This window comes from Panicum virgatum, chromosome 2N (assembly GCF_016808335.1).
Source record: "Panicum virgatum strain AP13 chromosome 2N, P.virgatum_v5, whole genome shotgun sequence".
NCBI classification, from domain to species: Eukaryota; Viridiplantae; Streptophyta; class Magnoliopsida; order Poales; family Poaceae; genus Panicum; species Panicum virgatum.
Window position 1 is genome coordinate 64,796,793 of NC_053146.1, and position 21,278 is coordinate 64,818,070.

Consider the following 21,278-nt stretch of genomic DNA (forward strand, 5'->3'; position numbering starts at 1 on the left):
GGTTGGAAAAGATAATTAGGATTTGGAAAGTAAAAAGTAATAGATTGATTCGATTGGATGTGTATCAATCGGCCGTAACCCTTTATATTTACAGGATGGGATGGTCTGTACCCATTAGGAATCAAAACCCTTACAAATCCCGCATCAAAATACAACTCCTAACTCGGATTGGAACCCTTACAAATCCCGCATCAAAATACAACTCCTAACTCGGATTGGACTTTTCAGACCGGTCTGATCGGTCTGAGGACCGGTCTGACCGGTCAGATCTGGGTGCAGGTCTTTCGGGAGGCATAACTTCCTCATCCGGAGTCCAAATTGGACGTTCTATATATGTATTTCGATCATCTCGACGAGATCTACGTAATGGTGAAGTCCAATTGTCAATTTGACAAAGTTGTCTTGACCGGCCTGACCGGTTTAGATGACAGGTCTGACCGGTCTGCTCTGATTGTCCACCAAACCTTAACTGTGCCAATTTTGAGTGTCAACACTGATCGATCTGGTTGGTTGAAGCACATGTTTTCTGGAGACACGTGTGCAATCGATGTATCCCATTGATCCGTATGTGTTTGGCCATGCAGCCATGCTGATGAGATGTGTGGTTCAGTAGCATAGTTCTGAAGTTTGTTGAAAATGGCTACTCCTGTGTGAAATGTTCAAAGGGCCTTGCTTTCATTGTTGGAGTACACTTTTTTTTTGAAAGATGAGTAGCCATTTTTTTTCAAATAACACAATGAGCTTGCATGTACCGCAGCTTATTTGGTACTCCCGCAATTTCAAATTATAATTTATTTAGCTTTTTAACCTCAAATTTGATCACCCGTCTTATTAAAAAAGTTTGTGTAAAATACAACTTCTTTTGTTGCGGTTTCGTTTATTAATAAAAGTTCTTCAAAATTAATTTGAATTTGATATGTTTATAATTTTTTAATAAAATTAGTGGTCAAACTTGAGGTCAAAAAATTCAAACAAATTATCATTTAGAACAGAGAGAGAGTAGCAAAGAAAAGAAAGATTAGTTGTTAGCCTCTCTCGGTTGCTTCAATAATTGCTTCGTAAGAACATATTTCTGAGAGAATCAAAGGCACATTATCGTCTATTTGACTTAAAATTGATCCCGTTAATAACTGTACTGAACTTGCGTGGTTCTTCAATCGGCCTCGGTGGTGCAGATATTTTACACCCAACCCGGCACTACTTGAATCTCACATTAAGCGCATCCCACTGTTTTGGGTTTAAATCCACATGTTCATATCTAGTGGGAGAGCATGTGCGTGTACTATGGCATGGATTTAGCATGGATTTTAATCAAACATCTAGAAATTTAGAAAGTGTACCATGGCATGCATACTGGTAGATGTGGGTTTGGTGTGGTGATTTGAATTGTCAAAGAAATATATTTTGGGCTCTAGAAAAATGAAATTGTTTTAATAATGTCATTCGCATTTTGTTCATCAGGGCATCATTTAGTAATTATTGGTGATAAAATGTTCTTTGTTTTATTAATCGGCCTGTATTGTAATATATATATATATATATATATATATATATATATATATATATATATATATATGTGTGTGTGTGTGTGTATATATATATGTCGAGACATTATATCAGAGCTGGATCTATTTGGTACCAAGATAATAACTTTTAAATAAAATTCTTTACATTTTTAATTTTTATGAGCTTTGATAAAAAGAAGTGGAGTGGCCAAAAATTGATACCAAGTTTGACTTCTATGTTTGTACCGATAGTGCATTATGAAGTATGAACGTCAATGGCATGAATCTTGGTAAGGATTATGGAAAATGGAACAGTTGCGCAACGAAGAACAATGGATTTGGAGCGAAGGACAATCAATCTACATTGATCCCTTAAATTGATCAAGACAAGCAAATATAAATATAAATATAAATATAAATATAAATATTAAATAGCGTAGGAAACATAAAGTATTTTCCTTCATATAGCACATAGCAGTGCTAAATTCAAGGCTGTCCTGTGGTGCGTACATATAATCCCGCAGCAACATATGCAGGCCTTGTGCAGAATTAATTTGGAGAGAATTCACTGATGATTAATTGATTAAATAGGTAAGAGACTTTAGAGACAATACAGCACAAGTAATGAAATTATTCGTGTATATATATGATATACGCCAAAGGCAATACATATACATAGGTAACATCATCAACGGACAAATCAAAGCAGCAAGCACAACGTACAACACTGAACGTCACGCTCCTACTACTCCATCGTATCCACACCAAGTACAGAAACAGAACGCATTATTACTAGCTGGAGGAGCAACACGGGCGCAGTTCATTCATTCGATCATGGCTTGGGCTCTGGCACCGGGTAGTGGCTCTCCGGCTTCGGCAGCTCGGGTTCCGGCAGGGGCGGGAGCTCATGCTTCGGCACCTCCGGCACGTGAGGAGCTTCCGGCTTCGGCAGCTCCGGTACCTCGGGGTGAGGCGGGAGCTCGGGCTTCGGCACCTCCGGCACGTGAGGCGTTTCCGGCTTCGGCAGCTCCGGTACCTCGGGGTGAGGCGGGAGCTCAGGCTTCGGCACCTCCGGCACGGCGGGGTGTGGCAGCTCTGGCTTGGGAACCTCTGGCACAGGGTGAGGCAGCTCCGGTATTGGGTGCTCCGGCACGGTGGGGTGCGGTGGCAGCTCAGGCTTGGGCAGCTCTGGCAGGGTTGGGTGTGGCGGCAGCTCAGGCTTCGGGTGCTCTGGCTCGGTGGGGTGGGGTGGCAGCTCAGGCTTTGGGAGCTCTGGCACGGTAGGGTGCGGAGGCAGCTCGGGCTTTGGGATCTCCGGCACGGTGGGGTGCGGAGGCAGCTCCGGCTTGGGGATCTCCGGCACGGCGGGGTGCGGCGGGTACTCGGGCTTCGTCTCCTCCAGGTACCGAGCCGCGCTGCTCATGGAGCTGCATGCGAGCAGCAGCGCCACGAGGAAGGCGAGGGAGGACATGGTTTTCTTGGAAACCATGTCGGATGGCTCGTGCTTTCTCAGCTGCGATCGCAGTGTACTAGTGAGAGGATGTGAGCTAGTTCTTGTTGTGATGCTGTGATGGCTGGAAGGGAAGAGGAGCCCGCTATTTATAGTTGCTAAACGAAGGCCTTGCTGCATGCATAGTTGCATGTGTGCGTGTTTGCAGCAGGAGTCTTCTGGTCTTGGCATTGGTGCCTGCTGGTAGCAGTAGGTCATCTGCATTTTTTTTCTCTCCTGAATCCTCTAGGCTCGAGGTCATCTGCTCAACTTAGTTTTTCCAAAATGTTATCTCTACTACATGTGTGTCTGGTTTAATCAGTTGAGAATACCCTGAAATATGAGTGAGCTGGTTGGTGGTGGTGGATGCTTGCTTTATTTATTTATCTTTACACAACCCTACTATAGTTACTTTTTTTAGAACAGCCTACTACTAGTTACTGTTACTGTTAGTGCCTATAGGTAACAAGTGTGCTGCACATCTTCTGTGGTTAGGCTACCGAATCTATACCACAAAGTGATACCGTGGATGTGAAGAACAGCAGATAGCTGAGATACGTACAGAGGAGAGAGGACACATGTGAAAACTAAGCTGGCGAAACGATTGGTTTTGGTAGTTCCAGATTGGGTTGAAAACGACGACGGCCCTAAAATAAGACAGGTACTTGCAACGTACGCAGTCAGTAGTACTACACAGCAGGACATTAAACCTGAAAAGGAGTTAACAACTAGCTTATCTCTCTGACTGAAATGGCATTTACTTCAGATGGTCAAGTACAGAGAATACTACAAATCCTTGCAGATCATCTGGCAATAAAACGGAGTCGTGGTAGTTCAGCTGCTGCGCGTGGTAGTAGGTTCTGGTCGTTTTCGTCATCCTTTTAGAAGTTTGTCTCTGATGCATTTCCGATATCGAGTTGCTGAAGTCCAACTGACGACCCTGTTGATCTCCTAGAAATGAGGTGGTTGAGTGCTCAGACGATTGGTGATGGAGTCGAGCACGCTTTCGCGTAGCAGCGTTCAGGCGTTAGGTCACCGGAGCAGTACGGCCGGTGTGAATATGGAGATATATCTAGGCTCGTTCTCGATCTTAAGGCTCAAGGACGAACACTGTTACACTGCCACGTCGACAATGGGTGAACCAGTGTGCGATCGAGAGAGAAATGTCAGCTGACACGGATGCAAGATCGAGCTGAAAATGATCGCATGTCTAACACTGTTTGAATTTGCTAGCTGCAGACACGCTTGCTTCCGTTTCTTGCATGTTGGGTTAGCTGTGGTTGATAGGCCGTCGGCATGGCCTCATGCCCTCATCTTGAACATTGGAGCACGTAGCACACAACCGTGAACCGCCCGGCCAAAAGTAACCTCGCTGTGGCTCTGAAAGATATCCTTTTATTCGTCATGACATCATCCTCTGAAAATACCATTCACAACATGTTTTCCTGCACAAGCAGACGTTGAGAACTTTTCCGATAGAGAAACTTTTATAATATCAGTGCTACCCGTGTTCTCATCTTTTAGGTAAGGGTTATCACCTCAAGAAAAATAAAATAAGCCATTGACTAATCTCGGAAACTCCTAAAATATTGCTATGAGATTATAATAAGCTAGTTGAAAATGGTGTTAAAGTATATTTCCTAAATAAAAAATCAAATTAGTTATGATCCACATGCAAAGAGGAAAGAATAATATGGGAACTATTATTGAAATTTCCAAAAAAAAATCCCTCCAGAAAAGGTTTTAATGGTTGTCTTGGATGGGAAACATGAATGAATGGTACTTGCAAATCAAAAGACACTTTGTGATGTCATTCTGCAACTCACGTTGTTAGACTGAGTCCAACAAGAGAAAGCAAAATAAGAGAGGCATTCGGTAGTTTGCGTAGCCTACTGTGTTTGCCTCGCGCACGCAAAAAATCGACTTTCCAACAGCGCGGATGCAAAAAATCACCCCCTCCCCTCCCTCCAGCCGGTGGCTGCGGGCCGCGGCCGCACGGCCGACGCGGAGGCGGCGCCGCCTCCTCCCCTCCTCCTGCCGCCAGTGCGCCACCCCTCTACTCTACTCCCGCCGCCAGTGCGCCACCCCTTCCCTCCCCTCCAGCTACCGCCGACGTCGCCCCCTCCCCTCCCTCCCGCCGGTGGCCACGGGCCATGGGCCGCACGGCTGCACGGCCTTCCACCGGCACTCCTCCGCCGCGCTCGCCTCCCGGATCTGGTTCAACAATGGCAAGAAGGGGCGCCGGCCAGCCCCGCGCCAAGCCTCCCTTGCTCCGGCTGCGAGGAAGACGACGAGGAGGGGGGAGGCAGTAGCTCCGCCGGAGAGGAGGAAGAGCTGTAGGTGAGGAGGGGGTCGCGCCCGCCGGAGGCTAGGCGGGCATGCTGAGCAGGCGGGACCCCGGCGAGTGGTCGGGCCGGCAGTCGGACTCCCCGACGACGGGCCGGCGCGCGCCCGCCTCGTCCGGCGCGACCCACCGGGCGGGGAGCCCCGCGCGCAGGATGGCCAAGGAGCGCGCAAAGGCGCAGCCGGCGTGCGAGCCCCCCCCCCCCCAACCTCCTCCTCTGGTCCGCCGCCGCCTTCTCCTCTGCCAGCCGGGCATCGCCGCCGTCCGGGGTGTCCTCCGCCACCCGGACACACCGCCGTCCGGGGCGGTTGAAGGGGCTCCTCCGCCGGCCGCCCATGCCCGCCGCCGTACGGGGCCGAGGAAGGGGCTCCCGCGCCGGCCTCGCGCCGCGCCGGTTCGCCCCGCGCCGCCCTCATCGCCAAATGCATTCGAGGAGAGAGGGGATGTATTTTTGCATCCCCTCTCTCCTCCATTGGCAAAATGCATCGCGCGGTGCCTCTTCTGTTGGAGGATGTACCGAGCGTGCACAGTGGCGAGCGCGAGGCAAAAATACTTCTGCCTCGCGCTGTTGGAGTCAGTCTATGATGGTATTTTACAACTCTATCTCTTTTGTGACTGTAGTTAGAGAATTAACTCTTGGATAGAATATAGCATTACAAGAGCTTAATAGCCAACTCTTTTGATTTTTTTTTGTAAGTTTGGTGTCAATTTATTAGTTCATAGAGTAATTAAAGACTACTAGTCTATCAACCCGTGCTCTCTTATGGGCTAATTACAATTAATATAAGAATGAGGTCAATAATTATAATAATATATCTCACACCCTTTTCATCTATTAAATATTTTAACACATACTCTAAAACATATATTTATCATTATCGAGTTACAATAGATTTCATTTTGTATCACACATCCATATGTATTCAATATATGTTTAGTTGAACTATTTGTTTGTGAATTGGTATTTTTATCTCTTCCATCATACATGAATATATGGTGACATATATCATGGGTAGTAATTTTTATATAAATAATATATTAATAATGATAGAAATAGTAATTTAGAATTTTATATTGGTGCACTTTAATATATTGTTATAATTATATAATTTAAATTCAAATTTATGAGTAATTTAACTTGTAATAACAATGACATAATTGGATAATTTATATGCAAATTTAGGGGGGGTTTGTATTATTTTTATAATGTCATAGGTGGGTAATTTACACAAAGATTAGGGGTTACTTTAGATTTTTTTTATAATGGTAAATGTGGGTAATTTAGATATATCCTTAGGGGGTACTTTATTCTATTTTTATAATGGCACAGGTGGTAGTTTATTAGGAAAGATAATAAATTCTATGGTTATTATAATTAGATTAGAGTTGTTGGTTTGATGGATGTCTGTTTCTGATTTTTGTGAGAATTTATATGATTTCTCTATTTTTTTCAGAGTGTCCACCTAGGATCCTAGGTGGCTTCATGTGGAGGCTCCTAAGGAGCCTCCAATTAGTAATAGTAAGATTCATGAATAGGGCTCTAATATAAAGAGTTGGAGAACTCATACCATCACATTTTTAGATGACAAAAAATACTAGAACCTTGCTCGAGCTAAAACCACAGTGACATCTTACTACAGAGAGCAGTCTACCTAATTGTCGGTATAAGAAAAAAACTGACCACAGTAAATTGCCTCAATGGAGTTTGATCCGCCTGTTTATGCAACAGCTGCAAAGACCCCAGTAATTTTCACTAGGGGTGTCAATTAGTGACCCTTAGGTGCACCTCCAACTCTTTTTAGTTCAAAATTTTGGACTACTTTTCCAAAATCAGATTTCATTTTGAAAAATTAGTACAAAATTTTGAACTAATGAGAGTTGGATGTGCACCTAAGTGTCACCAATTTGCACCTCTAATTTTCACGAAACATGACATCTAAACATAAAACAAAGAGAACCTATGAAATACTTTTTTCCCAAACATTCAAGGAACCTATGTGATGCATACGGAAATTCATTCGTCTATGGCTTCACTGAAAATTGGAATCCGTTTCTTCATAACTCGTGGGTCGAGACGTCGAGTTGAATGGTGAGACAGAAGTAGGCACATGTACAAACGAATCCATTTATTTATTTATACACATGGATCTCAGCCAGAATACATAGATCACGGCCGGATCAGATGAGATGGCATGGCAATGCACACCGTTCCACACTGCAAATCTGATACACTTGCTAAACAAATCGGTGAAAGCATCACGCATGGTCACACGAATGAGCAAAATACAATAGAAAATAATCACTGGAGCGCCGTGTCAATAATATGCGCCTGTAAAGTTGCCATGGCTCATCGATCATGGCTTCGGCGGCACCGGCAGCTCCGGTTGGGGCAGGGGCTGCGGTGGCACGGGCAACGGCTCAGGCTTCGGCTGTGGTGGCACGGGCAGGGGCTCAGGCTTCGGCTGTGGTGGCACGGGCAGGGGCTGTGGTGGCACCGGCAACGGCTCAGGTTTGGGCAAGGGCTGTGGTGGCACAGGAAGTGGCTCAGGCTTGGGCAGGGGCTGTGGTGGCATGGGCAGGGGCTCAGGCTTGGGCAAGGGCTGTGGTGGCACAGGAAGCGGCTCAGGCTTCGGCAGGGGTTGTGGTGGCACGGGCAGGGGCTCAGGCTTGGGCAGGGGCTGTGGTGGCACGGGAAGTGGCTCAGGCTTGGGCAGGGGCTGTGGTGGTACCGGCAGCGGCTCCGGCTTCGGCTCCTCGGGCTTGGGCAGGGGCTGTGGGGGCACCGGCAGCGGCTCAGGCATCGGGTCCTCAGGCTTGGGCAGCGGCGCCACGTCGGGCTTCGGGAGCTCCTGCATCCGCCGCGCCGCGTTGCTGACGCCACCGCATGAGAGCAGCAAGGCCAGGACGAAGACAAAGGACAGGGTGGTCGTGGAAGAAGCCATGGCGCCTTATCGATCAACTCAACTGTGTGTGCTGGATGCAGAGAATGGGAGGCGAGCCGTGGTATTTATAGGCGAGGAGCGAGCTCACTGGCGCCGCCGGTGTCGGTGTCGGTGCCGTCCCCTTCTTCGCCCGAGCGCGTTTCTGCTTGGCCAATGGCCAGAGAGCCTTGACGTTTCAGCCGTCCCAGCTTCATTTCGCTTCTGTGATCGATACGGCTGCCTGGGCGAGGACGTACGATTCCTCTCCTGGTATTAATGGGGGTTGTCGACGGATCGGGCGAGAGGTCGCCACATCGGCGTACGCCGGGGTGGGTTGCTTGCCGCCCCTGCACGACGTGACGATGCGAACCGCGGGCGCGCCTACCCGGCGCCGAACTGATCGAGCCCCCTCGCCGGAACGGAAAGCGACTGGCGCCGTGCGGCGGCCCGGCCCGGCGGCGCCACAGCCCACAGGGTCGCGGTAGCATGAGGTGCGCGGGGAGACTCGCGCGGCGTGGGAAGAAGAGTAAGAGGTGGGTCACGCGGCGGTGAGATAGGCCGTGGCCGTGGGATTCCGACGCGCCAACGCCGCCCGCTGCCGTGGCCTTGGGCGCGGCCGGCTGCTGGCCGAGCTCAAAAGTCGTTACGGCGGAGATGATTCGGACGGACATGACGTTCTTGCCTGGGCGAGCAAATGCGCATGGAGTGGCAGCGCCTCCGGCAACCGTGATCCTGAACGGCCGGCCTTTGGCGTGCGATCGAGTGTGAGAACAGAATTGAAAGTTGGAACGAAGAGATTTCATTGAGTAGTAAAATCGTGTGAAGTTCATTTTTGAAATCCTCCATTCTAAACAAACTCTTGGGATTGTGTTTGCCTAGTACAAAAGTTGTTCTTTTGCCGCACTCTCAAACAAGAGCAAGAAAGAAACAAAAGCGAATTTCTACTCTCTTATTCTTAGCACCGCTCTTCTGAATTATTTCTCTCGATCTTCTTATCTCTCCATATGACGTGTTTCTCTCTATCTTAATCATATCTCTTATCAATTGCATTCTTTTGATGAGTAGTAACGATCCATGGTACTGTCCTACATAGGCGTAGTATCACTTCACTAAACAACAGAATTTTCTCCCTAGTGAAATTGAGTAGAAAGTTAAGAATTTCTTGTACAAAGTTATAAGGATTCGACTACTTGTGAATTCGACAAGTTCAAATTTGCAAGTTCAATCCTTATCTCAAACGTTCAACTTCGAATGTATCCTGGGTTCTCGGCGTCGAGATCAGCGAGTGCATCTCAGGTGGATTGCTTAGATACGTGTATTGCTTGGGCTAAGGTTTTGCATTCAGGTCATCAAGTGCCATGCTTGCAATTCCTCTGCAATCCCACAGATGAGCAGCTCATGCGTAGATAGAAAATTTCAGAGTCAGCAGCCATCCAAATGCATTGGCCGTGGCCATAGGAGGAAGAGAGGATGCGGCGAACCGCGAGAGGCGCTCCACGGCGGCGTGAACAAGTGATGTGTACGCCTGAGCCACGGCGGCCGGCGGCGGACGCGGAAACGCACCTAGGAGCGAGCCTGACCGCGCAGGGAGTCACCATGGAACGGACGCCGCCTGGGAGGGAGCGCTTCGCAAGGTTCAGGCGTTGCCCCATGTTGAAGAGCAGGATCTGCTCCGCCGGGGCATCCGCCCAAGCTTGGGGTTGATGCAACGAGCCGGGTAAAAGCAAGCCCAAACGACGAGAACAAGGCCTTTTAACAGTTGGGCCCAGGGATGACTGCGTTATGGCCCATGGGAGTGATATCTAGGCCCATACGGTAGAAAGAACAGGAGCCGTATGTCGAGGACAACTGTGGGCCCATGACGGCGTTTGTAATGGAAGTTTCGTACCCCTCAGAAAGACAACTCCTTTGTCCTTTCTCGACAATCTGACTACCTGAGGGGTTCTAGTTCTTCGCAGATTGTCCAAATTGCAGAAAAGCTTATGAACAAACTGAAGAATTTGTTTATCGAGAAAAAAACATCGATATATCATCCTTTTATTGATAAACACACAAGGACTCTCACGGTCTCACCACGCATCACGGCATCGGTACACGGACCTGTGGACATCACAAGTAGCAAGCACACACGGACAGAATTGGCGCGCACACACACATGACCGATTCGCAACCGCAATCATGGCTTAGCCTCAGGCTCTGGGAAGTGGAACTCGGGAACGGCGGGGATCTCGGGCTTAGGCGGCAGCTCCACCTCCGGCAGCTCGGGCTTCGGCGGCAGGTCGACCTCGGGGAACGGCGGCAGGTGCACCTCCGGGAACGGAGGCAGCTCATGCTTTGGAACCGGCAGCTCCGGCACGGGCAGGTGCGGCGGGAACTCCTCTTCCTCCTTGGGCGCCTCCTCCTCCTCCTCCAGCCTCCGCGCCGCGCTGCTCATGGCGGCGCACGTGAGCAGCAGCGCGAGGAGTACGAGGGCAGTAGAGACGCCGGCTCTCGACGCCATACTGGACCGGGAAGCTCGTGCGACTTGTGAGCTGTAGCTTGGGTACGCGAGAGCACAGTAGGAGATCGATGGAAGAGGCGACGAGCAGCCACGCGGTACTTATAGCCCATCGCTCGCAGAGGCGTTGCGCCGCGTGTCGCAGCTGCGCCCGGCGCTCGAGGACTTCGGTTGGTCATCTGCAAGGCTCGCCGGGCGATTTGGTTGAGAAAGGATCGCACCTGCCTGGTGAGTGCAGAGTGCATGTCGTGCGCGGGGACATGTACGAGCACGGAGCTCGCACGGTTGTTAGGCCACCGGTTCAGAGGAAGCAGCATGTCTGCCGGAGCACCAACTGTGTAGGCGGAGGAGGGTACAGCTGCATCGGCAGGGCACTGAGTTAAGAACCCAGCTAATCTGAGGCGTATTAGAGAACAGAGGAGCTGTCTTGTTTCAGTCCTGAACTCCTGAAAGGTGGCCACCGCTCTCTTTCGTCTTTCATGTGTTCAATCCAGGGAAATATTTCTCAGCGAAAAAAGAGAGAAACCCGATAATCCCATTTATCGGTGGTAGCCGGTTTGTCAAAAGTTTTTGGTGATTTCGAATTCGTGCCCATCCTCTTCATCCTGGTCCATATGTCTTCTCATTTCTATGCATTCTGATTTCTTATTTTTCTTGTTAGATTATTTGGAGATAATTTTGATTATTTTGTGTATAGTTTGAAGAATTTTTTTTCTAAACTTTGCCCAAAAGAAAAATGGTAAGCCTGATAAATTTTCAAGAAATCTGATAAACACATTTTTTCCTTACCGATAAATTTAACCCTGGTTCAATCTAGTGGTGTCTGATGAATCGAGCACATTAGGGATTCAGTATCACAAATGCACAATACGGCAAAACTGATCGTGCACGATGTATGGTGCAAGTGCAACATGACTACATGGCAAAAATAATCACCAAAATACTGAACTAAATTTACCAAGTTACTGAACAATATTTGGTAATTGCTCGTCGATTACTAAACTATTGAAATTTTGTTCAGTAATTCTGCTCATTTTAGATATTGGTGTACAATAAACTGCTACACCTAAGATGTAGAATAGCATGTGGCTATATAAGAAGCTATTTTCTTTTGTCCTAAGTTAATGTTGTCTAAGTCGTTTGACCAAATTTATATAAAAGAATATTAAGATCTAACACATCAAATAAGTAAATTATGAAAATATATTTCATAATGAATCTAATTATTCTCATTTGACATTCATAATATCATTACTCTTTTCTACAAATTTAGTCAAATTTAGACTACTTTAACATTGAACAAAGCAAACTAGCTTACATTTCAGGATGGAGTATATAGATATTGTGTTGTGCAAATCAATTTATTTATTTATTTGTAGGCGTGAATCCATGATGTACATGTAATCAACAAAGCTATATACACACGAAGTACGCGCGCTGAGAGAAATGGAAACCACGCAAGGATACAAGAACCATTGCAAGAACACACGAGGCAACACACCATGCCGTACAGGTACGTACGAGGGGACACGCCACAAGTGACACTTCACAACAACAGAAACCAGCGGAGTAGCAAGTGGCTGGGGCATAAATATTATGCTGTAGGCCTGTGTAGGGTGCAGCCCTGATCGTGCTGCATCATCCTGGGCTCATGGCTTAGCCGCCTCCGGCTCCGGGAAGTGGAACTCGGGAATGGCGGGCAGCTCGGGCTTGGGCGGCAGCTCGACCTTCGGGAGCGGCGGCAGCTCCGGTTTGGGCGGCAGATGCGCCTCCGGGAGCGGGGGCAGCTCGACCTTGGGCAGCGGGGGCAGCTCGTGCTCCGGCACCGGCAGCTCCGGTACGCTCAGGTGCGGCGGGAACTCCGGCTCCTCCTCCTTGGGCGCAGCTTCTTCCTCCAGCCTCCGCGCCGCGCTGCTCATCGTGACGGCGCACGAGAGGAGCAGCGCGAGGAGGAGAGCGAGGGAGGGCACGGCGGCGGTTCTCGAGGCCATACTCGATGACTCGTGTGATCAGAGTTTGAGCTAGGACGCTAGGTGTTCTGTGGCCTGTGGGGATGGATGATAATGTGAGGAGCCGTACTTATAGCCCTATGGGTTTGCTTTGCTCGTGCAGTGTCGCGCGTGTGGCTGGCTCGCAGCTTAGCTGCCGGAGTGGCCAATTGGTTGGTCATCTGCATCCTAGCCGGACGATTTGGTTGAGAAAACTGCTGTTAGGCCACCGGTTAACAGGGTACTGGAAATGGCATGTCTACACGGAGCACCAACCAAATATGGGCAGTTCGCCCAGAATCAACCTATGCTAAATTTCTTGTTAGTATTAATCCTTAATCCTAATAGATCTTTCGCTTGTTTGTGTATTTTTAAAAGAACTAGGTGTATAGCCTGCGCATTTGCGCGGCTACTATTGAAAATTCAAAAACTCGCATGTCATTTTATCTTTACTTAAAGATTATACTATTTTTTACCATGCATCACTCTGTTCATTATCGTAAATTATATCTTATTGTCGGTTAAAACAATTCAAATATGATCTACCTATAATAACAATTTGATTTGTTGAGATTTAATAATATTATGCATATAATTATTGTTAGTTTTGTTTTATTTTAATTAATTAATTGTTGTTAGCTAAATGGTATTTTATATTTAATTTTTTATAATGGCATTGGTGGGTGATTTTTAATTAGGCACAGGGGTATTTTGGGCTAATTTTATCATAATGACAATTGTGGGTAATTTTTATTTTTCTATTTTTCTCCGATTAACGTGGGAATTTCTAGGTCTTGAGAGCGAACGTGGAGGCCCCGTTTGTTGGCCGAATAAAAAGATAATAGATATTAACCAAAGCCAATTCTTTGGCACTCAAGCTATCAAAATCATTTGTTTTCCATCCTTGGACAATTTCAAATACTTTTTTTGTCAGTTTCAAAGACAATTTCGACTGATACTATGCCATGTCACCCATCACCGGTATAGTTCTTATGGTGTCGCCTAGGTGACAAGACGCTTCTGGGCTAAGGCATCGCCTTAGCCCGCCTAGGCGGCTGGGCGATAGTGACTCGCTACACATCGCATACCACCGTAAAAACCATGATCACCGGTGCATTAGTATTTCTCTATTTTCTCTTTACCCTCTTTTTCTCTTACTGTTGAGAGATGTTCTCAGTCGTTGGTAGGCTAGAGCCTAGAGCGTTACACTTAAGTCCTAAATTTCTTCTCATAATGACAAAAACTGTCTATGACTTATATATGCAACTTTAAATTTGTTGAACTGTCTCAAAGAAACCCATGTCCTCTTTTCCTTCGCAAAAATATACATTTCCAGACAGGCCTCAGAGAAGAGCCGAGCCCAACCTGCTCCCTACAGCCATCTCATCATGTCGGGTCCAAAGCAGCAATTTCTTATTCAGCTTTCAATAATAACGCACAATGTCAGGCCAAAAACCGCACCCCGATCATGAAAAACATATCAATTGGCCCAGCCCCAAGCCCCCAACCTCCTCGACCAGACAGCGTTTCTCTGCCAGGCGAGGGCGGATTCCGGCCTGAAGAAGCACAGGTGCTGGTGTGAGGAAACGGTCACGCGCAGCAACCGCGATAATTCAGGAGCAAGAGCGATTCAGTTTGGTCCTGTGCAGTTGCAATTACCCGCGTAGCAGCGCAGAGTGGATGAATGCCGGCACCCACGCTACGGCAAACTCGTACCAACCTCGACACCTCATAACCGCCCGCGTGCGGGCGGTAATGAGCAGCGAAAGTTTGGTCAGGCACTCAGGCATACGCACGGTGGTGACCGCGCGCAGCCATGCCAAGGCGGCTGCGGACAGCCTCCCTTTTGACTCATGTCCGATCTGGGCGTAGGCCGGCCGGAGTTGCCCACGAAGGCACCAACCAGAGAGAGATGCCGGCCAGTGGCCTTATTTGGTTTGTGCTCCAATTATAGCGTTAGTGAATAGTAATAATTTTTTACCGCTAATTATGATGTCAAACAAAGTCAGTTTACAAAAACAACTTCAGAACCCCGCGCTAGTGACCCTGAAGAATCTAATGAGGTCTTTGACCGCGCGATTAGAGCACGGTTACTGTAGTATCACTGTAGCAAATCATCGATTAATTACCGCTATTAGATTCGTCGCGAAAAATTACACTCATCCCTAAAAAAATTTTACAAATAGACTTCATTTAGTGCTTCATGCATGCAAGATTTTTTTTTCGAGATGCGTGCGTGCTAGTTTTCTAACCTATCCAAACAAGGCCCGTGTCCAACCCAACTGTATGGGCTACGGCCAGTCCGGCCACACAGGCGCGCGCACACACACTAACACCAGTGCAGTACTGCAGTGTGAAGTGGAGTGTCCGTCTCCGTCTCTCCGTCCGTTTGGCTCTGACAGCGTCGGCGCCACCAGCCCACCAACCAAAATAATGTGCCCCATCAGCCGTACGGTAGTTTCTCGTGCTCAGGAGTCAGGAGAGAGTAGAGCTGTCCATCGGCTCATTAGTGGTAAATCCATCTCCTGTCATACACTACAGTTTAAGATGTTTGGTGAGACCGTCCCAACTGTGTAGTACTAGTACACTACATGCATAGTCAATAGCGTTTACGTGTGTCAAGGTCAGAAAGAATGTCGCCAAGAACGTCCAGAGAGAAATGCAGGCCGCAAGGTGCATCTGAATTTTTACGAGCATCAATACACCCACGGATTTTCAGCCTCCATCAATAACCAATTTATTTCAGTCCCGTTACTACGCAATCAACTCCTCAAGAAAAAAAAAACAAAGGAAATACCGACAAATGCAGTGCTGACCTCAAAGAGAGAGAGAGAGTGAAGACGCTAAAAACCAGATTCTACATCCCCACCCACTGTACATTTCGAAAATTAAAATCCCCCGGAGAAAAGCATACAAAATCCTGCACCAAGAATCAAATCTTTTTGCAAAGTTGCAAGAATCAACTGCCACCGTCAGGAGAGGAAATTCCACACGAATACGCTTGCGGCGGATGGAGCCGGAACCTGCAAAAGCCCGCAAAGCAGCGGTGGTGGTGGGTGCGAGGCCGCGAGCGCAGTCTCCGAGAGAGGTCGTAACCGTCGCCGATGCGCGTAGGCAAACGAGGAAGGCGAAATCTTTCAAAAAAACGAGGACGGCGACGACGCGGAAATAAAATTGGAATCGGTAGGCGCCCGTGCCGTGCCAGATCAAATGCACCGAAGCGGAAGCACGCGTGCTCCTCCTACCGCCGCTCTTGTCCTGTCCTGACACGGAGTGACCCCGCCAGCCGCTGCCACTGCACACGCACAGACACACTCCTCTCCCACACTCTGCCGCACCTCTTCTTCTTCTCTGTTCTCTCTCTCTCTAGAAGAGGAACAAGCAGCTGAGGTGAGCCGAAGCCGAGCGCAGCTGCCCCATCTCTATCCCTCCCTCCCTGGAGGTCTCTCGCGTGCTCACAGGGACAGGGGCGTTCCTCGGCCGGGCGAGCTTCGGTAGCGGCGGACCATGAAGGCGCTGGTGGTGGCGGTGCTGCTTCTGCTCTCCTCCACCCTCGCCGCGTCACGTGAGCCCCCTTTCGTTTTCTAACCTTTCTCTCCTCTTCTCTCTCAGATTTTGTAAGCTTTGACTTCCACAATGCTTGCGGACGCTTCTTTTCTCTTTGTTTGGGGAGCTTGTTGTGTGGAAACCTGGGGGTTCTCGCTGGCTATGTTCGCCCGAATCACCTCAAGTTCTTCTTTCTACTGTTCTCTGTGTTCTAAAATGTAGGACCCTCCACAGTTCTGGTTCTTCCGCTTGTTGTCGTGTATTCTTGTTTTTGGAACGATAAAAAAGTTTTCACATTTTTTTCTTGTTTCTGTGGACGAACCAGATGATGCACCTGAGATGTACTGTTTTTTTTTCCATTACAATTTTTCAAGCCGCGGTAGTCATCCGCTGCATACCATTTCAGCATCTCCAACCCCCCCCCCCCCCCCCCCCCCGCCGGTTTCGATGAGATTCATTCAAGAACAGAGCAGGGGAGAGGAGAAATTTCTTCTCATTTACTCATGCAGATTGGACTCGCCCCCAAAAGTGCTTCGGTTCCTCCACCTTTTCTGCTTTTGTTTAACTGACATGCAGCCCAAAACTTACACGAAAAGATAAGATTTCCGTTGCAAAAGTGGCGTGCTCTTCTTCCTTCCTTTGTATGCAAACCTCACTCCATCTGCTGCCTTTCGTCACATTCCCCCTGGCCTGCTCTGCTGGTCATCCATCCTGTAATGCCCAAAGCTTTCCTCTAATCTCTAGTAATTCTTTTTTTTTTGCCATGTTCTTGTGTAGAATGGTGCGTGTGCAGGCAGGATGCGCCGCAGGCCGCGCTGCAGAAGACCATCGACTACGCCTGCGGCGCGGGGGCGGACTGCAACTCCATCCATGAGAACGGGCCGTGCTACAACCCCAACAACGTCCCCGCGCACTGCTCCTGGGCGGCCAACAGCTACTACCAGAACAACAAGGCCAAGGGCGCCACCTGCGACTTCACCGGCACCGCCACTCTCACCACCAGCGACCCAAGTAATGGCCCTCACGTTTAGATTACCCTTGCGTTCAGGTTCACTATCAACTGGTTGTGAACTTGTGATTCTCTGATTGAGTAGCAGCATCTGCATGACATGCGTTACAAATTGCAACGCTAGTGGTTGGTCTCTTGCCCATTTAGAAACGGCAAGAAGAAAGCGGGCGGCACGGTTAGCGGAACACACATTCGTTTTCTGTTGCATTGCATCTCTAAAGATTGTTAAACGTTTTCCGAACTTATGGGCTTGTGCCACCTAAAGTCCTAAACTCTTTAAGGCCCTGTTTACTTCCCAAAATTTTTTAAGATTTCCCGTCACATCGAATTTTTGGACACATGCATGAAGCATTAAATGTAGTTTAAAAAAATAACCAATTGCACAATTTAACTGTAAATGATGAGATGCACCTTTTGAGCCTAATTAGTCCAAGATTAGACACTAACTACCAAATAAAAACGAAAGTGCTACAGTAGCCAAACCCAAAAAATTTCACCAACTAAACACACCCTAATTTTTTCCATGGAAGGTTGCGACTGTGAATCTGATCATTTTGGTACATTTGATTATCAGTTAGTGTGAGTAAAAGCTGCCCTGGTGTATTGGCCAAGCTTCAGGGAATCAGGTTCTGGACATGTACAGATTAGGCTATTGATGTGGACTAGCTTAACTAAAATAGTATTATCGAACCTTGTAAATAATTACAGGTAAATTTTGCAAAGTCCAAAGCTGCTGCATTGTGCTTTATTTGTTTGGCGTGCTGGCAGGAATCAGCATGATACCGAGGTCAATATTCATGTCGTCTAACATTGCATCTCTAAAGTTTGTTAAAGGTTTCCTAAAACTGTGTGCTTGTGCCACCGGAACTCAGCGTTTGACATGGAAGATTGTGAATCTGATCATTTTGGCACATAATTCATTTAGTTATCAGTTTTTTTTTAGTTATCAGTTAGTGTATTGGCCAAACTTCAGGGAATCAGGTTCTGTACAGGTACTGGGCTAGGCTGTTGATGTGGACTAGCTTAACTAAAATAGCAAAATAGGCTCTTTTTTTTTTGCAAAACCCAAAGCTATTGCATGGCGCTTTATATTCTTGGTGTGTGCTGGCATGAAAGTGCATTTATTTTTTCTTCTCTGCAAAAGGAAGGTAATAAATTGCAGTATGATGAAGACAGTTTTGTTTTTTCCATTATCATTGTTTTTGTTCATTCAAAAGACAGATTCCAGTGCATTACATGCTGTTTATGTTCTATTGCTTTTTTCTTCTGCCTGGTGCACTAGCCATTTTATCACTGAATCAGAATCTTTTTTTTTAAGACCTCAATCGTAATCTTGCTTGTATCTTATACGACCTTTATGTCCTATCACTTTCAGGTTCTTCTGGCTGCTCTTTCCCAACAAGTGCAAGGTACATTGTGAACTTCACTTAAATTAACTGTATACCATGATCCATGAAGTTACTTACTACTGCCACTAAGGACTTGTTGAGTATTTCATACCGGAGTAAATATTTCGAAATTGTGCATTTTGGGAACTGGTACCCCATGAAACCTATGCATCATCTTGAATCAGATCTTTTGTAATGTAGTAAATACCGGAGTAAGGAACTGGAATTTAGACATCATCAGTTGCACTACAGGAACATTCAACATGCATACCTGAGAACGAGACCATGAATTCATTCCCAGATTTGCAATTATATGTTTGGATGTATGCACCATACTTCTTCATGGTCATTGTTATCTTTTTTATGCTTCTATAATTCCATGTTAGAGATCTTTTTTTTATTTTTACAATTCTGCATGATGAACAGTTTGTCTGCAGCAGTAGGTTCAATTAGCAGGTAGCAGCATAAAAGACAGCTAATCGATGGTCCAGATGATTGTATTAGGGACTGCAGAACATTCAGCATACACTTGAATCAATATTACCAAAAAAAATTAATAGCATTGCCTTATACAGCGCTGTTGGAACAATGACCCCGACTACTGGAGGCACAATGGGAGGAACCCCAGGAACAGGAACCTTCACGCCCGGTGCCGGCACCACCGGCACCACCGGCACTGGCATGGGAACCGGCAGTACTACTGGAACCACTGGCACTGGGTTCGGTTTAGGACCAGCAGGCACCGGCGCCGGCATGGACACTGCAGCGGCGGGCTTGCTCCCAAGGGCTGGTCTGGTCGCCGTCCTCACCATGCTCTTCCCCGCCATCGCATTCGCATGACATTTGATCCCTAGAGACAAGTCCCTACTCCTACTAGCAGCTAGTAGAAAGTACACCACCCTTTTGGTAAGCTTGCTTCAGGAATGCTCTGATGATCCATGGAGAAAGGAAGAGAAACCTAATGCATCCTGTCCGAAACTCCACTAGCGGCTGCTAGGTGTTTGGTGCCGATGGGGATTCATGGGTGGGGTGTCGTTTTGTTTCTGTGTGACCACACCATGTTCTTCTGCGTGCTCTGTAATTTGGTGGGATGGCTGTCTCTGTCATGCAAGGACGATTGTCTACCTTTTATTTCTGTTATTAATCATGTAAATGTAGGGAAGCCAGTAGGTTAGCTAGAGGCTGGTTGCAAGAGAATGCTGCTGGGACAATGCCATGGTGTGCTTTTCATCAACTTGCATGTCATCAAGCTGCACCCCTATCGCCCTGTCGGTGGCTGGCTCATGGCCTGCTGTGCCTCTTAAACCTGCAAAAAAAATTGAGAGTAATTTTTTTAAGTAAAATGCAGGAGCATTGCTATGTCATTTAAAAGGAGGAAGCAAGCGAGTTCTTACATTAGAACCATGTGATCTCCAGAACATTTGATGTTTTTCGATCGATTCTTGATACAAAGGCTCACAGCTCTCCAGACTCTTACCCCCGTAGTCTCGAGAAAGAAAGCATGGTGCTTCCATTGTCGTCGCCGTTGGGCCTTGTTATCAGAAGTTCAGAACATGGCGGCAACGCAAGTCCAACATGTTACCGTTAGGTGGCTTGGCGCGTCAGGTTCATCCGGCTCGGGTGGGGCTCCCCAATCCCCCTTGCTCTGTCACCGGTCACCGCGTTGCTAGTTGTTGCCTTGCTTGAAGCACAGATTCGCGATAGATGCTGGGTGTAGGTGGAGGCGCACACTTGCAATCGCAAGCTTGTAAGTCGCTGACGACCCCACGGCCGAGCAGACAGCAGTGCTTGCCGTACGAGAGGCGTCCCGGATCCAGCGAGGCCTGATCTAATCTAATCATCCGAGCTGCGGAATTTTTTTTATTTTAATCATTTTTAATCAATAATAGTTTGTCCGGATCTAAATTTTCAAGAACTAGCCTTTTTGATCGCGCCAAGCCCCGTGACGCGACTCCTTGAAGGGTCACGCCACATGGTTCGGCGCGACTGAGCTGCCACGCTGGCAAACACGGCACGCGTGTGCCAACGGGCCTGATGTAGCAAGACTGAGTCGCGCCACATGCTTTGGCGCGACTGAGTCGCGCCATGCACCGTGACGCGACTCGGCCTAATACAGGCCCACCCGGCCAGCCTCCTCTTCCTCCTCCTCCCATTCTTTTTTCCTCCACTCCCCAATCGACCTGACCTCCATGGCGCCGTCTCTCCCTCTCCCCCTCTAGATCCACTCCATCCTCCACCCGATTCGAAGGGGAAACAAAGGGAAACTGATCTTTGAAGGTAACTCCTCCATTCTAACCCCCTCTAACCAACTCAAACCCTAAAAATCCACGAAATGGAGGAAAATCAATCGGTTAGAATGGAGGAGTTACCTTAAGGATCAGTTTTCCTTTGTTTCCCCTTCGAATCGGGTGAAGGATAGAGTGGATCTAGAGGGGGAGAGGGAGGGGCGACACCATGGAGGTCGGGTCGAGTGGGTAGTGGAGGAAAAAAAAATGGGAGTAGGAAGAGGAGGCTAGCCGGGTGGGCCTGTATTAGGCTGAGTCGCGCCACGACGCATGGCGCGATTGAGTCGCGCCAAAGCATGTGACGCG

General features: G+C 47.8%; 3 protein-coding genes across 3 annotated transcripts; 1 reads left to right on the top strand and 2 right to left on the bottom strand.

Annotated features, from left to right (window-relative positions):
• Window positions 1-2,127: 2,127 nt before the first annotated feature.
• On the bottom strand, window positions 2,128-8,329 carry LOC120662914 (protein PELPK1-like). Its single transcript, XM_039941963.1, has 2 exons — window positions 7,696-8,329; window positions 2,128-3,240 (listed from the first exon to the last, which is right to left on the bottom strand). Exons 1-2 carry the CDS (start codon window positions 8,278-8,280, stop codon window positions 2,338-2,340), a joined length of 1,488 nt encoding a protein of 495 aa, XP_039797897.1. The 5' UTR covers window positions 8,281-8,329; the 3' UTR covers window positions 2,128-2,337.
• Window positions 8,330-10,258: 1,929 nt separating this feature from the next.
• Window positions 10,259-12,823, bottom strand: LOC120662915 (protein PELPK1-like). Its single transcript, XM_039941964.1, has 2 exons — window positions 12,408-12,823; window positions 10,259-10,857 (listed from the first exon to the last, which is right to left on the bottom strand). Exons 1-2 carry the CDS (start codon window positions 12,745-12,747, stop codon window positions 10,436-10,438), a joined length of 762 nt encoding a protein of 253 aa, XP_039797898.1. The 5' UTR covers window positions 12,748-12,823; the 3' UTR covers window positions 10,259-10,435.
• Window positions 12,824-15,947: 3,124 nt separating this feature from the next.
• On the top strand, window positions 15,948-20,030 carry LOC120658618 (PLASMODESMATA CALLOSE-BINDING PROTEIN 3-like). Its single transcript, XM_039936889.1, has 4 exons — window positions 15,948-16,309; window positions 17,068-17,301; window positions 18,675-18,708; window positions 19,263-20,030. Exons 1-4 carry the CDS (start codon window positions 16,252-16,254, stop codon window positions 19,525-19,527), a joined length of 591 nt encoding a protein of 196 aa, XP_039792823.1. The 5' UTR covers window positions 15,948-16,251; the 3' UTR covers window positions 19,528-20,030.
• Window positions 20,031-21,278: the final 1,248 nt, after the last annotated feature.

Bases quoted from the DNA above. Each gene is read 5' to 3' on its own strand.
- LOC120662914 (XM_039941963.1), bottom strand. From the start codon at position 8,280: ATGGCTTCTTCCACGACCACCCTGTCCTTTGTCTTCGTCCTGGCCTTG. The intron at 3,241-7,695 runs TGATCGATGAGC...CCTCGAGCCTAG, and splicing joins TGCCGGTGCCGCCGAAGCCA to AGGATTCAGGAGAGAAAAAA.
- LOC120658618 (XM_039936889.1), top strand. From the start codon at position 16,252: ATGAAGGCGCTGGTGGTGGCGGTGCTGCTTCTGCTCTCCTCCACCCTC. The intron at 17,302-18,674 runs GTAATGGCCCTC...TATCACTTTCAG, and splicing joins TCTCACCACCAGCGACCCAA to GTTCTTCTGGCTGCTCTTTC. The intron at 18,709-19,262 runs GTACATTGTGAA...TGCCTTATACAG, and splicing joins TCTTTCCCAACAAGTGCAAG to CGCTGTTGGAACAATGACCC.
- LOC120662915 (XM_039941964.1), bottom strand. From the start codon at position 12,747: ATGGCCTCGAGAACCGCCGCCGTGCCCTCCCTCGCTCTCCTCCTCGCG. The intron at 10,858-12,407 runs GAGCCCAGGATG...ATGGGCTATAAG, and splicing joins GCCGGAGGCGGCTAAGCCAT to TACCGCGTGGCTGCTCGTCG.